The sequence below is a fragment of the Aulonocara sp. 'chitande type north' Nkhata Bay genome, linkage group LG23 (assembly GCF_057382095.1).
Source record: "Aulonocara sp. 'chitande type north' Nkhata Bay isolate Kocher_YH1m ecotype deep benthic linkage group LG23, A_spYH_male_GT1.1, whole genome shotgun sequence".
Lineage (NCBI taxonomy): Eukaryota > Metazoa > Chordata > Actinopteri > Cichliformes > Cichlidae > Aulonocara > Aulonocara sp. 'chitande type north' Nkhata Bay.
Genome location: NC_141365.1, coordinates 16516598 through 16534073, shown reverse-complemented (window position 1 = coordinate 16534073; position 17476 = coordinate 16516598). Strand labels below are relative to the sequence as shown.

Sequence of the window (17476 nt, the reverse complement as noted above, 5' to 3'; positions counted from 1 at the left end):
AGGTTAGTCAACCTCTACCCAAGCATTTCTGAGACACTCTTCCCCTCTAAGATGCTCATTTTATACCCAGTCATGTGACTGACCTGCTACGAGTTAACCTAATGGTAAATGGCCTGTATTTGTATAGCGCTTTACACATCCAGTCATCCACCCATTCACACACTGGTGATAGCAAGCTACATTGTAGCCCGACCGAGACTGTCCAAGCCCAGGCTCGAACCAGCAACCTTCGGATTACAAGGCGAACTACCAACTCTTGAGCCACGATCGCCCGTAATGTTACAGTTTGTTCCTTCAGTTGTCTTTTTAGTACCGCTTACACTCGCTGCCTTTTGTTGTCTTTCTCTCAACATTTTAAGGAAGTGTTTCCGTCATCAAATTCAAAATCAGCCAATCCTTGTCATGGAACAGTAAAATGTCTCAGTTTACACAATGTTTTCTGTGTTATATTGCGAACAAAATATGGGTTTATGAGATTTGCAGATCATTCTGCTTTCATTTATACAGCGTCCCAACTTTTTTTGGAATCGGGTTTGTAAATATCTGTCTGATGAACACATCTCACCTTATTTCCACATGAACATTTCTGTTTGCACACAGTGGAGGTATAAATATGCAGTGCCACTCAGCTCTGTGCTATATTTAACAGAGCATCCATTGCTATTTCTGGTAGTTCTTTTTAAATCTGAGACAGTAACAGACACACAGAGGGGCATCTGGAGGTTTTCTGCTTTTAACTTCAAATCCGTTATTATCTTTTTTTTAAAAAGCAGTGAAGTCTGACAGTTTGACACTTAGTTTATTTATAAAATCAAATGGTGTAGACCTGGCTCAGTGAATTTCAAAATGCAGTGTGTAGGAAGAGATACAAAATAGTACAATAGTCAACCATCACTGACATTTCTATACAGGAAGATAACATTCTCTACATTTGAGCATTAATCTTCGAGGGAAAAAAAAAGCTTTTTTCAGCAACACTACCTGATAAAGGGAGTGGGAGGGTTACGCCTCCCAAAGGACTGTGCCCAAAGTGGAGTGGAGCGACCCGTTGAAACACACAAGTATAGCAGGCGACGCCACATCCCCAGTCTCGCAGGACATCGTTACACTGCGACAGCTCGAAAGTTAAAAAGGCACCACACAATACAAGTCACAAAGGAGATTCTGCCACACATTTGTAATGCTGAAACCGACAAACTTTAAGGCGGATGTCGTGTGCAAAAAACATCTTGAATATGTGTCACGCGTACTGTTCGGTGTCCTCTCTGGTGAAGTGTGCTTTGATTTCTTCCTTTACGGCTGACTTCTTTAAAAAATATCTGAAACATGTGAAAGATTTAAAGAATGATTGCATTATCACTATGTTGCTTGGTGTCACAGGCACATTCCAGGCTTCCAGGGAGTGAGTGGGGAGAGGAGAGGTGCTGGAGGAGGCCTCGCTGTGGATTTAGTTCCTGTAGCTTTTACGTCCCTCGCCCTCCTTGAGGAAGGTCCATATGAGGGTGTTTACGATATCGGGCTGGTCCTGCTGCAGCCAGTGACTGGCCCCGGAAATGATGTTAAGACGGAAATGATTCCTGATGTAGAGGCGGCAAGCCTCGGCCATTTCCTGTTCCAAGAAGGCATCCCGCTCTCCCCACAGCAGCAGCACCGGAGACCTGACGTGGTTATGGCTCAGAGGGAGGGAGCTACAGAAAGAAAGGAGCGACATGAAAAGCCTTCAGTTGATCACATTCGTCCCATATTCTCTTCACTGGCTTCCTGTTATCTCCAGAATTTAATTTTAAATCCTTCTCCTTACATACAAAGTTCAGAACAATCAAGCCTCATCGTATCTCACACGACCTCAGAGTACCTTATTATCCCGACAGAGTACTTCTCTCTCAGACGGCACAAAAACTTCACAAAACTATATTTATCCCAGCAACATTAAACTATATTTAATGTAGCTAGGATTGACTCCGAGCTCCTCACAACCATGTTAAGGATAAGTGGAAGAGAATGGATGGATGGAGGGATTCATGTCCATTCATGTCATGTACCAGATTTCCGATGGACCCGCAGCACCTGGGTCTTAATTTAACATCCTGTTCTGTAGTATCACAGTTGTTAAACATCACATGCAGTACGGCACGCTTCTGCCGAGACGTCCTCCAGCCTCCATCCTGTCTCAGACCAGAAAGCAGATATACATTTAAAAGGATGGCTGAATGTTGACTGTGCATTCACCTATTTTTGTCCCCTCTGCATTTAGGTATGCCATCCACGAACAGACAGACTAAGTGGGCATGGGTCACTGAGATTTCTTTTACGTAAGCATACAAAAGCTACTCTGAGATAACTCATTGCTTGAGAAGGGAGCAGATGGCCCGCTCAGCCATGCATGTATAGGTCACATGTCAAAATTGCATGCACTGAGATTTTCTTCGATCTCGTTTATGCGGACCATTGTTTGCCAGTAAACGTGTAGGAAAGATGTGAATGTGAATATGAGACAGTATTGTAGCACTGACAGAAGTAGAGGCTCAGTTTTCTGTTCCCCCAGAGTTCTGACAGTAGATGGTGCTACTAAATGCAAACTACACAACAAAAACCTCGTTTATCCTTGGAGCGTAGAACATAACGTTTATTAAACTGACACAACTGAAAATTACTTTTCAAGCATGAACAAAAACTCAACGAGTAAAAAAACATTTAAAACAGCTATTTTCTGCTATGTGTCTGGCAGTTTACTGCTCATTTATTTTGCAGCTGACATGACCGTGGCAGTCACAGCTGAGACTGTGGTGCCAAAACACTGGGCCTGTCCTTGCACCTCATCGTGGAGCGCTTTCTCTGAATGTTTAGAACTGAACTGTGCATACTGCTGATCTTCAGTATTCCTATTTTAATGTAAGAGAGCAAACTTTTATTTGGTGTGTTTTTAACAGCTTTTTAGCTTTAATATTATTCTTTGATATCTTATAAATCATACAGATTTTGCTTAACACATATGACATATCACTGTTATATAGAGATTTTAAAAATCCTTTCACATAATCCATCCTTGGCTGAGTGAATTCCCCACCTGAAGACATTCCTGTAATAGTTGAGGGCTCCTGTTAGAGCTCCCGGTTGTGAGAGTGCGTACAGGTAGGCTTCCAGATCCTCTGCGGTGAGCCATCGGCCTTTCCTGCCGATCCCTGTGCTGCGGCTGGTGAACAAAGCCTTCAGAGCCTGCAGCAGAGACACAGCAGCAAACACTGAGTGAGGTTTGCATGGGCGGTACGTTCTGATCTAGACAGCATTCACTGAAGGACGTCCATGTCGCTGTAACGCGAGTCAGAAAAGGTACTTCTGTGGTGAAATCAGCTCTGATGACCTTCAGTCACAGCTCTGGCTCTCTGACTCTCTGCTGGCTCGACGACACTGCATGCTGTGCACCAGCGCGAGCATATGGCAGCATTCTTTCATTTAATTAGCAAAACTCTGACATATTGATTATACTAGGTGATATAACACCAGTGTCTTAGAAATGCTTAAATAATTATAAAACAAGGAATTTAAATAGAAAGTAGTTTTTAGTTTTACAGTGACATTAAACTCACAATAAGCGGAGATTTGAGGTGGTTTGGATCAGTGTTTGTCATATTTTGGCTAACCTTTCACCTTTTCTCTATTTCCTGCATGTGTGGTGTGCAAATCAATGATGGTATACTGTAGAAATCCTCAGCCTGTGGTGAAAACTGCAGGGAAATCTGGGCAGTTACAAAAAGGAAAGACTTGGTTTGAGGTGTTTATCATTGTTTTAAACTAACAGCAATACACACACAGACACAGCAAGCTGTCCTCGTTTCAACACATCAGCATTTTCTCTGTGTCTTTGCTTTCACAACAACTGATTAACTGCGTATGAGGTGTTTAGTAGTCTGTAAATTGTAGCTACACTGCTCTATGCGCTATGTGTTAATTAGCTGTTGATGAACCGAGTCAGGTTAGTCTTTATTTTCAGTCTACATGCTAACTAAGGTAAGCTAAGCTCCCAGCTGTTGCTTAATATTTAATGAACAGACATGAGAACAGTGGCAACCTCACATCAAACTCCGGGAATAATCAAGCACCGGAAATACTGAGAGAACAACTAGAATCTGATCACTGAAAGATAAAATACAAACTGTGTGTATTTGTAAATCTTCTAACACGAAGACAAGATAATATTAAGTACAATTACTTTTAAACAATGGGAAGAAGAAGACAACAAAATTGAGAAAATAAGAAATTAAATGATTAATTACTAACAATATTTTAAAAATCCGGATATTATTTTGTAATAATCTGTAATCCACACATTTCCTGCAGTTTGACCTGATGTAAACACCAAAAATAGACACTGCTCGTAATGTGCGAGGTACACTATTGCACATGCACGTCCACACACGACCTTGACATTGAAAGTCCACACACAACAGACCACCTTGAAATCATTGATGGAGAGCATGAGCTCTGGGAAGCGGGGCAGCTGGAAGAAAAAGTAATGACTGGATTTCAGCAGCTGGCTCGGGTGACGCAGGGCATAATCTGGAGGAGAGGAAAGGAGAAGAAAGGGGACATTTAGTTTCTCGACATAATTAAAGGGCAGGTTTCTTGTGGACATGATAACTCAGGTGCCTCTCTGTCTGCACCATTTAAACCAGCTGTTCCAGCTTCATATTAGCCTCCTCTAATTAGTGTCTCATCAACTTGCACTTAATGCAGAGGAGGATTTGCCAGATGGATGCAAACATGCAACTGAAGTAATAACACTTCCTAATTATCATTAATAATTACAGTAATAACCCAAGAGTCAAACCAGAGCTTCTCTAATTAGCGTGGAGAATACTGATTTTCCAGCACACCGTCCTGAAATCATACCTGTGAACACAGACGGATGCGGACAGTTGAGAACAATGAGTTTTGTCACCATCTCGGGGTAGTGAATCGCAAACAGCCACGCTATGGTCCCACCCCAGTCGTGGCCAACGAGGCAACATCTGTTGTAACCTTGGAAGAAATAAAACACGAATGAAGGAAGCTGGAAGTCCATTCTAACGTTAAACCTAAGCAACAATCTCTGTGGCTCAAAAGTGAAGCCAACATAGTGAGCAGCAGCAGGGAGGATTTAATGGCTTTGGTTGAAGCTGTATACCGACTGCTTTCTTACATACAGGATGTCAGTGGGGTACTTTGAACTCTTGTTGGGTTGAACTGGATGTGTCTGCAGCATTATTTTACTATGTTTAAGTCATAATATATTTAGTACCGGAGTGCGTTTTGAGCTACAGAACACTTGTTGGCAAATGCAATGGTCATTTTGTCAGATGTCTTCATTTAAATCCGAAAAATAAAAAAAATATATAAACCAAAAAAATCACCCAGCGAAATTACATCAGTGTAATTTCATAGCTTTCTGCTGTGCTTGTGCTATAGCTGCAAAATGGTAAATACGATTCATGCAACTGGCCCTTTGGTTCGTAAATGGTCCCTTACGGTTAAAAAAAAAAAAAGAGGATAAAAAGCCCCAAATTGACACAGTGGGTGATGCCACAGGGTCTAGCCACTTTGTTACACTGATACAGTCCATTGTGTAAAAAAATTTTTTTTTAAAAATGCCACTGCCTGAAAATCACTGTTGACTTTCTCAGAGGACATTTACACTCATCAAAGGATGGATTTCATGACATTCAGCCAAATGCTGACCAAAGTCAAGGCTTCAGTCTGATCACATTACTGTTGCAGTTGCTACAAACTGATCCCCTTACCTGAGGTCGCACCATTTACACCTACTAATATGAATCACCCCAGCAGGCCCCACTGATGTTGCTGATGCTACAGAGGAAGAGTCTATAATCTTAGACGGGGAACTACATCTGGAAAATAACAGAGCACCACGGCTCTTTCGGCTGTCCGCCTTTTGGGCTGTTAGCAGTTTACTGAAAACACTGAAATCTGCTACCGACATGGTAACTAGCATAACATGTGTTCTGTGAATACAGGCAGCTGGGTGGCTCTCATTGGCTCTAAGAGTTGATCACAGATTAGAGAAGAGCAGTTATCAAACAATCAGTGCTTTCCTTCTTCCACTGAAATGACCATTAAGTGATTTGCTCAGCAATGTGCATGACTGAGTGCTTAGCTCCCAAAAACCTGTTAGGTAATTGACCGGGACAGCCAGAACAATGTAACGAGATGCAAAACATCGTGATAGAACACTTGTGGCTTTTTAAAAAGCTACAATATAAAAAAAAATATCAATGGTTCAATTTAATTTGTGCAGTGCACAGAGCGTTACAGACTGATTGCAGTTCCTTCCAGCATTTCAAAGATGCACAACCTCTCAGCTTAATGTTTTGATGTTACAGGCCACAGCTTGACTGTTGTGGTCGAGTTTCACCTCTCATTGATTCGATTTATAGCTGCAACAGGCAGCTGCAGAAAGCTTTGTTTAATCCTTCCATTTTCCTGACTGCTTTTCCAATCCTTGATCATCCAGTCAATACCTGAAGGATAAAAGAAATTTTGAAACATAACACTAAACTGAAGAGCCAGATATTACCTATGAATGACTTTGAAGTAATGAACATGTAAATGTAACACATGATGTGATCACAAAGTTCACCAACTCCAGGTGTTAAAAAAGGAAAGTGATCTGAAAATGAAAGTAGGGCTGGTAAAGTTGTATCACTGCTGAGGAAATAGCTTTTCCTCAGCAGTTTGGGTTGCAAAATTTTATGATCACTCCTCATTTGTTTACCTCAGAAAAGTTTAAAAGGCAGAATTACGTCAGTGTTTAACAATGTTTACGCCTTCTTCTGTCACATTTAACTGATTCATCTTTGATTATTAGGTACTTGCTGAGTCCTGGAAATTTCAACAGTGCTACAAGGAAACTTAAATGGACAAGAACAAGAGCGTCAGATAACCAGAAAGGTTGTAGGCAGCAGTTTAGAGAGATTATTTGAAGCCCTATATTTTAAGTTCAAACTGCATTTGAAATGAAAATGCTGCTAACAGTTCCTCTGCCTTTCGTGTGTCTTCCATTTGTGTTTGGCTACCATGGAGGAGTGCGACCGACAGAGTTTCATGCCCACGTTTTGGTTCATTTTAACCGTGTGTCTGCGTTTCCAGATCTACAGAACTCCTACAGTAAAATATTGCTGTAATAAAACAGAAATTTTCTTTGATACTGAAAAGATTGAAGAAAGCACCTCAAAGACTATGCAGGAAAATCAAGACACGACCTTTTCGGCTTCCTTGTAATTGACACTGAAACAGCCGTGTTAACACATTTAGATGTGAGGCGACAGGTGTGAAGGAGAATGAAAGGGCTCATGTCCACTGAACACAATCTTCAGCGACATTTCAGGGCTGAGACAGATTACCTGATAGAGTGTGTAAGCCGTGCTGAAATGACAGGAAAAACACTGAGATACGTTGGCCAGTTAAAGAGCAAAAACTGTCATTCTGGCCAGATAATCATTAGCTGGTATGTGCACACCACCTCAGGCTAGCTCCCTGCCAGTGTTAGCACGCAGTCAGCAGGCTTTGGGCTCTGTATCTGCAGTGTCCCATGCTCACTTAGAATGAGTCACAGGAAGTTTGTCATGCCGTGCTGCAGGCCTGAAGGCTGTCCACTGCGTAACATTGATAAACAAGTTTATTTTTGACCCAAGTAGCTGTCAAAACACTCTCCGCTCCTCGGACTGATTCCGAGATTACAGGCACGCAGTTCTCCCGTGTTTCCTCACCTAAGTACTCCACAATATCTTTGACATCCGTGACCAGGTATTCGAAGCGGTAACTCTCAGTGGAGAGCGGCAGGTCGGACTCCCCGTAGCCCCTCATGTCGATGGCCACCACACGAAATTCACTCTTGAACTCACGCAGCTGGTAACGCCAGGAAAACCTGAGGCACACACACATTTGACAAGTATTATTGACAAGACGATGCAGGTTAATGCCTGTTTCTCATGGATATAGAGATTTTTCAATTTAAGTTTATTGACATTTATATTACATATAATACATAAGTAGGTAAAAACAAAATCACAGTTATGTAACAAATTATCAAAAGCTTTCAAAACGGATCTAAAATTAGACTTCAAACCTTCAAAGAAACCTTATAACGGGGACAGTGTTTAATGTCTTTAAAAGCGTAAAGATAATGTGTCATTTATACAGCTAAGGAACAAGAAAGTAATTTGTGCCTAAAACACTTTATGAACCCCTTCTACAGTCTTACTTTTGCTCAAACATTCATTCATTTTCTACTATGGTGGATTTAAAGCCCATTCTCCTCTTTTAGGGGTTCTTCCATTTCTCCTAATGTAGTTAGACAGCAACATCGCACTTCAAAACAAGGCAGTTGAGGTGCTTCGGGCACCTGACTAGCATGCCTCCTTAATTCCTAGAGATGTTTTAGGCATGTCCCACTGGGAGAAAACCCCAGGGCAGAGAGATTATATCTCTTGGCTGGCTTAAGACAGTGTCCCCCTGAAAGAGGTGGCCAAGAAGAGCGAGATCTGAGTATCTCTGATTAAACTGCTGTCTGACAGAGACCTGAATAAGTAGCAATAAAGGTATGGACATATGGATGATTTGCGTAATAAATTATTTTCTCTCTTCAGGGTAAATATGTGTGTTTTTCACAATTCTAGCAACTTCCCTTGTTTTCTGAACTCGCGTCTCTTCTCAGGATTAGCATGAGAAGCACAACGAAGTAAACACTCTATGTTTTCTATGGTGACGTACGGCATTTATCCATCATGCCTCTTGATAAATGACTTTTGCTTAGGACACACCTGTGCTTCCTCACTCCTAGCTCCTCCACAAGCTTTCTTTCTCCTTCAGGAGCAATTAAGGAACTGATAGCTGAAGGAATATAATTTCCAGGCCACAGAAGGTGAGAAGATGCAAGGAAGGATAAGTTAACAAAATGGAAAGCCTCTTGTTTGTCTTTTTATCTCCAGTCCCAGAGTCTATGACACAGACTCTTTCTGTTAAACATCTGAAGTCTCTAAGTCCAAACAGCACATTACGCAAGTGTGTTCACAGGCCTTTCCCCGCGATTACGATTCTTACAAACCAACTTTGCAAACTCTCTTTTAGAAACTAGCACTCAGCTTTCTTTCCAGCTGAGTGAAGGTCACCTCTGGATAATAGAAGCTGTTTTAGATTCTAATCCGCCCACTGATGTGGACTGGGATGACTTCCTAATTGAAGATCTTGTCAGCCCCCCTCCTCCTTGTCCTCTTCCTCCTCAGCCGAGTAACGGGGGGAAAAGCAAAATGCAGAGCCCTGCCTGTGATTCTGATGAGTCAGGATAAGATCCCGGCTCTGAACCCTTAGATCTTTGAATACAGAAGAGGGCTGAAGGAAAATAAGCCCCTTGCAGCCCTCCATCCCCCTCCTGAACACAAAGTCTCATCTTTCTTATTTCTGAAAGGGAATTAGCACATTTTAAAAAGCACTCTTTCCAAGCACCTCAGTACAGTTTCATCGTTCCTCTGAAGGATATGTCAAGTGAAGCAGAAAGAGCTCCCCTCTACCGTTAATTAATCCCTGTCCTGTCCGCAGCTTAGATAGCATGCTAGAGATATGGACGGGCTTACAGTTCTTGACAAGCTCTTTGGCCCTGATCCAGACGCAACACTCAACATCATTTTTCATTTCATATCAGGAGGAAGAGAGCTTGAATGCTTTGGACCCCTTTCCCCCGATGGCAAATCATGTCTGTGAATGAGGACTCCTCTCTGCTGGCTTGGATTTGTTTTTGCAGGCCCACAGCCAGATCGCAGAGATTTAACACTGCTGCTGAGCAAGGGAGGAATCCTCATAATGGAAATTTTAGAGAGATGACCAATGCAGCAAATACCAAATACAACTGCACAACACAACATCTTACAGTCTGGTTTAGAGAAGCTTTTACTGTTACTCTGACCCTGATTTGCCTCTGACCTACCAGAACTCAGGGAAGCCGTGCAGAAACAACATGAGGGGCTTTCCTCTCTCACCAGCAGCAACATAGTGGAACCTGAGGCCAGACTCCTGCACAGAAACAAGACACACAAAGACACATTTGCACATGAACACTTCAGCCGTCACTTTTATCCAAAGCCATTTAGTGAACACAACGGAACAAGCCAGCGCTCCTAAGTGACTGTTACTGAGGGGAGCTGCAGGGAAAACTACTACGGGGAAACAAGACAGGAATAGCTCGTTTTCTTTTGAGCCATTAAATAAGAATCAGTGTATCACAAGCTTGTAAAATCATGTTTACTGGACCTGAAACACTCTTGTGAATTTGTTTCTGCAGAATACTAAGTGCTCTAACAAACTTCAAGACTCCTTCAGGAAATGTTTGTAGACATTTAAATGTACATGTGTAATTTTAACACAAAAGAAAAATTATGACAACACCTGCCCACATTTATTACATCCACATTTAATCTTCCTAAATAATCTAAAGTGCTATAATATGCAAATGTTTCATTTTGAAAGTTTAAAGACAAGACAAGCAGTGTCCCCAATATGTCAAACTAAAGGCTCATGAAAGATAAATAAAATTATGCAGAAGACACCTACAATATTTCCATCTGATGGAAAAAGTGAGAGTAGAGAAGAAGAACAAGTTAATGTAAACACTTGTGTTTAAATAGTTGGAAGTTCATTAGATTTAACAGGGTTTGATTTTTTAAATCTTTTTAAGAAATATATCAAAGCTGTGCCTCAGAAATGTGGGGATTTTTTATTTTTTTTGCTTTTCTTTCTCATATATCACTGTTTGGGGTTCTGAGAAAGAACAACAAATACTTTAAGTGCGCATTGTAGGCTTGAGATTATTGAAGCATCTCTACACAAGGCAGTCAGGTGAATCAAAAACAGGAAAATACAGCTTAGACCTTTGCAATAAACTGGTGACCTGCTCTGGGCGTAACCTTCCTCTCACCCTACAACAGCTGAAATAGATTTCAGCATTAAACAGAAGCAAAGAGGAAAGCTGCGCAATAGCGGGCTGACACAAAAAGTCCCCTACTTTACTCTAAAGTCCTTAACCCACCTGAAGCTTCAGGTTCCTGCACTACACTTGTGTAAGCTACATGCAGGACTGCTTCCTTAGTTGTGATATCACCAAACTCCTGCTTCTACAGACATGTTGCTAAGATGGATTTAAGTTGGGCATATTCTAGAGTCAAAGTCAGCTGATAAAGTTGAATTGATTGTTCTTGATAAAGTTCAATAGCTCAAGTGGGATAATAAGAAGCCAAAGGTGTTTCTGTTTTTAGGCAGTGGGGGCAGATTTAGTTCCTATTTAGCAAAACGAAGCATTGTAACAAGAAACTTCAGGGTCACTTTATTGTGCTTGCTCTGCTTGGTTTAGAGGCTTCGCGGCTACACTTAGGATCAAATTGCAGGTGATGCGAAATAACATCCGCAGTAATCATTATATTAAGAAAACCGAGTATCAGACAGGTACTTGTTGAATGATTTTGTTCTAATACATATAGTTTTATAATTCTGTTGATGAATTTTATGTCACATGTTGAAATGAAATGGGTGTTAGCGCACTTCAAAATGCTACTGCTTGGACTAGAGTCTATTATAAAACAAATCAAATACAAAGAAAGCAATATTATTGGGCTATTTAAAGAGAAAGACAATCCCCCACAATCCCCACCTTGAGGTGTTATTAGGTGTCAGATAGAAAAGCTTCTCTGTTTTTATTTAGTGGGGATTAGGTGCTTTGGAGGATCTTTCTCTGAATATATCAGAAAACCACAGTCTCTGCAGATTTAGCAAATATTAGGATAGATTTCTGAGTGATGTGCTTTTTGGATGGTCAGCAGGATTTGTGCTGATCTTTCCAATGTGTTTGAGTATGTGTACAAGTTTTCTTTGTGTGAGCAGGATAGTTATAAATATTATTTTTTCTGTTGACACTGTCAGTGAGCTGGACAGACAGAGCAGAAATGCAGGTTTTCCCTTCTTCATATTGAATTTTACTTACTATTTTTAGCCTCTCATTGTGACATGGTGGGCCAGTGGTTAGCACTGTCACATCACAGTAAATCCTCCGGACAGCAGAGGGTTTCTGTGTAGAGTTTGCATATTTTCCCCATGCCTGCAAGCTCCCTCTGGATACTCTAACTTCTTCCCACGGTCCAAAGTCATGAATTTTAGGTTAAGTGGTGATTCTAATTGGCTATTGGTGTGAATGTGAGTGTGAAAGGTTGTCTGTCTCTCTGTATCAGCCCTGTGATGGACTAGTGACACGTCCCGGGTGTACCCTACCTCCTGCCCTATGACAGCTGGGATAGGCTCCGGCGTAACCCTGAATTGGATAAGTGGAAACAATGGATGGAGTGGATGAATGGTATTATGGATGGATATTTAGCTGTTCATCCCAATTCATTTTAATATTTGATCAAATTTTATTTGCAATTTTATGGTTCTGTAAAGTAATCTGCTTCCATGGACATATACTTGCAGTACTTTTTTCTTTCTTGTATGGTTACACGTCAGCAGATTTATTCTGTTCACTTTAATTATTTCCCCTGCACCGTGTTGTTTTCAACCAAACCCTTCATGCACTGTGCTCACTGCAGATCAGATTCATTTGCTCATGGAAAACTTTGGTTTATGACTAAGAAGCACATGCTTTAACAGGCACATATGAGTGTTCTTGCGCTAAAACAGTGTACATGTATTCTAGTACTTGTTTAAGGTATTTGTCATTCTCTGCTACTTTTGTGGAACATTTATTTTTAAACACATTGCTATTCTCCAACAGATCATGAAGTAGATCAGAATTCCTTCTTATATTAATACGTTACTAATGACAATCCCATAATATAAGAATGACAGGTACACGCTGCTGTACTTGTCATGCTTTAAGTACATCTTGTGTTGGTAGTCATTCCGAAGTCTAGGATGTGAATAATTCTTCCACCCCTCACATCGGGACATGCTTTGATATTTTAATTACATAATCCTGAACACACACTGTAGGTTGGTAGTTAGAGGCTGGCAGCACGCTGCATGCAGAGACGTGAGGCGGAGGAGCTGTTCTTTCAGCACCACCTGAGCTCCGCGCCAGCAAGCCTTGACTCCACCAAAAACATTACAAATAAATAAATAGAAGCGCTTCGCAAAAACAAACAGACGCTTCGAGATTGTGCTAAAACATCGGGCCCCGTTTGGATTTTCACGACGCGACACGGCGGAAAGGTGTTGAGGCGGGTTTTTTTTTGCTTTTTTTACACGTGAACACCCTGGCGTCCGTACACACACATACACACACAAAGGCTGTTACCCTTACAGACACCTTTCATGTCCAAGTGCGTGCGCGTCACTTACCTTGATCCTAACATAACAGTGGGTTCCCAAGGACGTGTCATTCAGACAAGCCGGGGGAGTTTCACGAATCACCCATTGGAAGGTTGTTGTCGGCCTTAAAACGATGTTCCACCAAAGTTTCAGCAGGGCTACGATGGCGCAAAGAGCACAATAACCGTATATCAATGACCAATACCCCAAAACTCTGATTTTCAGCGCAAGACTGATTAAAAATATCAGCAAGTTGTGGAGCACTCTCGCCATCTTTACATTGCCGCAGGAAATCAGCCCGGATCACGTTACCTATTGATTGATTTCTGTTAACTGGTCGTTTCTGTTTAAACACCGCTCTGACAATGCCGTCGTTTCTTTACCAGCGCATACGCACGACTGTCTGAAGGGAGGATCCCAACAAGCGGCTGAATGGGACGGTGGCAAGAGCATCACGTCAGATTTCACGCGTGCGTGCGACAGCCGTGGCTGTTTGGCAGGAGACCGTGTTGTTGACTATACAAGGCAAGTCCGAAATCGAGCAATAAGCGTCTCGATGCGGAGCTTTACGTTGATTTACATTGAACAGCTAAGAGGCGCTGTTAGACAGCAAAACCTCCGGAGGAAAAAAAATCACTGCAAAGCACCACGGCTTCACGCTGTTATGGCAACAAAGCTGCGATAAAAAAAGAAAAAAAAAGGTCTGCGTGACTTCAGCTCATCATCAGTGAAATAATCCCCGTTATTTTAAATTATCTCACCAAGCGCTTCATGAACAATAAGTGGCGGTTTCCCGGTTTAATTAGCAGGTAGGCTGTGACTGCGCATTGATATGTTAATGAGATGCGGTGTCACAGGTGTGTGGCTGTCAAGTCTACTAAATCACACACGGACACGAGCAGGTCAATTATTCCGTTAGAAAACCGAAGCGGGGACCGGATAACACACATCAGAGGCCAGTTAACCGACTTTGGATTAGCTTAACCCCTCACGTGGCTGGATATGTGGAATCGATAAAGACCTCTGTACGCTCACGCGAATATATGGAGGCCCAACCATGGCAAAATGAAGAAATCCTTTCCCCAGCTATTCACAAGGGCTCGCTACAGCGGACAGCTCCACATATTTGATTTGGTAGATTTGTTACACCTTATGCCCCTTCTGAGGAAACCCTCCAAGGGCTTTGATTCTCCTCTTGGATCAAACCGGATCCTAGGCGAATCTGTAAATCGCACTAGTAAAATTAAACAGGATTTATATTTTAAAAACATAAATTGTAAAAAGAATTATCCTAACACTATTTGCACTTAAGGGGAACAAACTACAGTTAAGTTTTATTTATATGTTTAACTCAACAAATTTAAACTTAACAAATGTTAATTGCCATCTCACCCCGAACAAAGCTTGTGTGATCATCAGTGTTTCCCTCTGCCTTTAAACTCAGCTTTAGTTATTTAGCCAACAGGAGGTTTGTTACTATATATCTAGTCTCCCACATTTTGATTGGTCTACTAACTCTTAAACATTTTGTTAGTTTGGATGCTTCATTGTAAATCCGACCCAGAGACGCTGTGAGAAAAACACATTTTAACAGAACACATTCTTTAAAAAGCAAGGATGGCACCAGCATTTCATAAACAGTTTTGTTCCTGTTTTAAATCTACCCTACATGATGTTTCTTTTTTAAATCCAAGACTTTAATCAAGCTCTGCACAGAAAAAAAATACATAATGCAATAGTAAACCTATACTGAATAGATATGTTCATATATGCCTGAAGCACAAATACTGATTTCTACCCCTTTTTAGTCATTTATTTATTTTTTACATTTACCCCTCTATTTTACTTAGATTAGATTAGATTAGATTAGATTAGATTAGATAGAACTTTATTAATCCCTCGGGTGGGTTCCTCTGGGAAATTCGATTTCCAAAAAAGCACAGCACCGACAGAAGTTACAGAGTTATACACACACACATATATATAAATACAGAGACAATATAAATAAAATATACGAAGGGGATAAATAGAATAAATAGGAATAAAAATAAAAATACAAGTGAATTGCACATTTCAAGTATTGAGTCTATTGCACTGTTGACTATTTACAAAAGTATTGCACAAAAGGTATTGCACAGTGAGGTGAAGAGGCACTACAGCTTAGTTGTTCCCCCCTCCTTTGTCCTCCTGTTTCCCCTCCCTCTCCCCTCCAGAGAGGAGTTAAACAGTCTGATGGCGTGTGGGACAAAGGAGTTTTTAAGTCTGTTAGTTCTTGTCTTTGGGAGAAGCAACCTGTCACTGAACAGACTCTTCTGGTTGTTTACGACCGTGTGCAGAGGATGTCTAGCATTGTCCATAATGTCCATCAGTTTCTTTAATGTCCTTTTCTCTGCCACTGTCACCAGAGTGTCCAGCTTCATGCCGACCACAGAGCTAGCCCTCCTGATCAGTTTCTCCAGCCTGGATGAGTCCTTCTTTGCTGTGCTGCTCCCCCAGCACACCACAGCATAGAAAAGTACTCCAGCAACCACTGACTGGTAAAACATCCTCAGGAGCTTCCTGCAGATGTTAAAAGACCTCAGCCTCCTGAGGAAGTACAGTCGGCTTTGGGCTTTTTTATACAGGTGCTCTGTGTTGCATGACCAGTCCAGTTTATTGTCCACCCACAGCCCGAGGTACTTGTACTTGTTGACCACCTCCACCTCCTCCCCCTCTATCTGAACCGGCAGTGGACCTGCTCTAGACCTCCCGAAGTCCACAACCAGTTCCTTAGTCTTTGAGGTGTTGAGTTGCAGGTGGTTTGTGTGACTCCATGCGACAAAGTTCCTCACCAGACTTCTGTACTCCTCTTCCTGATCATCCCAGATACACCCCATGATGGCTGTGTCGTCTGCAAACTTCTGAATGTGGCATAATTCAGAGTTGTAGCAGAAGTCAGAGGTGTACAGGGTGAAGAGAAGAGGGGACAGCACAGTTCCCTGTGGTGCTCCTGTGCTGCTGACCACTGTGTCAGACGTGATGTCCTTCAGCCTGACGTACTGTGGTCTGTCGGTGAGGTAGTCGGAGATCCAAGTGACCAGGCAGGGATCCACCTCCATCCTGTTCAGTTTTTCTTGAAGCATACAGGGCCGGATGGTATTAAAGGCACTGGAAAAGTCAAGAAACAGTATCCTGACCGTGCCTTTTCCCCCATCCAGGTGTGAGTGGGCTCTGTGTAGGAGGTACAGGATGGCATCCTCCACTCCGACACCCGCCTTGTATGCAAACTGTAGTGGGTCCTGGGCATGTTGTACCTGTGGTCGGAGGAGGTTGAGGAAGAGCCGCTCTAGAGTCTTCATAAGATGTGACGTCAGTGCCACCGGTCGGAAGTCATTCAGCTCATTGGGCCGGTTCTTTTTGGGGACCGGGACGATGCAGGATGTCTTCCATAGGGCGGGCACTCTCCCCAGTCGCAGACTGAGGTTGAAGACTCGTTGTAGCGGCTCCCCAAGTTCAGCAGCACACGCCTTTAGCATCCTAGGACACACCTTGTCTGGGCCTGCTGCCTTTCTGGGGCGAAGCTTCCTCAGTTGTCTCCTGACCTGATCCACTGTGACACTGGGAGATGTTTGGGCAGAGGGGAGGGGGGGGGAGATGTCTTGCTGCTGAGAGAGGGATTGGAGGAGGGGGGTGTCATGGTGTCAGGAAGGGGGGGAAGCAAGGGAGGTAGGAGAGTGGGGATTGGACTCTGTAGTGAAGGTGAGGGTGGGGGGGTTGTGGGCTGGTCAAACCTGTTGAAGAAGTTGTTAAGTTCGTTTGCCTTCTCCACAGTCCCCCCCACTGTGCCTTTCTTGGTGTTGTGGCCTGTGATGGTTTTCACACCATTCCAGACCTCCCTCATATTGTTCCTCTCCAACTTCTGCTCCACCTTCCTCCTGTAGGTGTCCTTTGCTTCCCTCAGGCAGCGTTTCACCTCCCGCTGTGCTGCCTTCATCTCCTCCTTCACTTTGCTCCTGAAAGCCTTCTTCTTCATGTTGAGGACAGCTTTGACTTCCTGTGTTACCCACGGTTTGTTATTAGGATAACTTATGGGAATACTACAACATATTTACAGCTACATCACATTTATATTGTAGAAATTTACTAAAACATTCAG

At 42.4% G+C, this 17476-nt stretch overlaps 1 protein-coding gene across 1 annotated transcript; it reads right to left on the bottom strand.

Annotated features, from left to right (window-relative positions):
- Positions 1 to 788: 788 nt before the first annotated feature.
- ephx4 (epoxide hydrolase 4) lies at positions 789 to 14109 on the bottom strand. Its single transcript, XM_086283639.1, has 7 exons — positions 13372 to 14109; positions 9977 to 10062; positions 7764 to 7921; positions 4891 to 5019; positions 4454 to 4557; positions 3068 to 3216; positions 789 to 1688 (listed from the first exon to the last, which is right to left on the bottom strand). Exons 1-7 carry the CDS (start codon positions 13612 to 13614, stop codon positions 1448 to 1450), a joined length of 1110 nt encoding a protein of 369 aa, XP_086139765.1. The 5' UTR covers positions 13615 to 14109; the 3' UTR covers positions 789 to 1447.
- Positions 14110 to 17476: the final 3367 nt, after the last annotated feature.

What these genes read in the sequence shown, in the direction of transcription:
- ephx4 (XM_086283639.1), bottom strand. Translation starts at nt 13,614, where the DNA reads ATGGCGAGAGTGCTCCACAACTTGCTGATATTTTTAATCAGTCTTGCG. An exon ending in ACTGTTATGTTAGGATCAAG is followed by an intron (nt 10,063 to 13,371) that starts GTAAGTGACGCG and finishes GTTTCTGTGCAG; the next exon opens with GAGTCTGGCCTCAGGTTCCA. An exon ending in CACGGCTTCCCTGAGTTCTG is followed by an intron (nt 7,922 to 9,976) that starts GTAGGTCAGAGG and finishes TGTGTGCCTCAG; the next exon opens with GTTTTCCTGGCGTTACCAGC.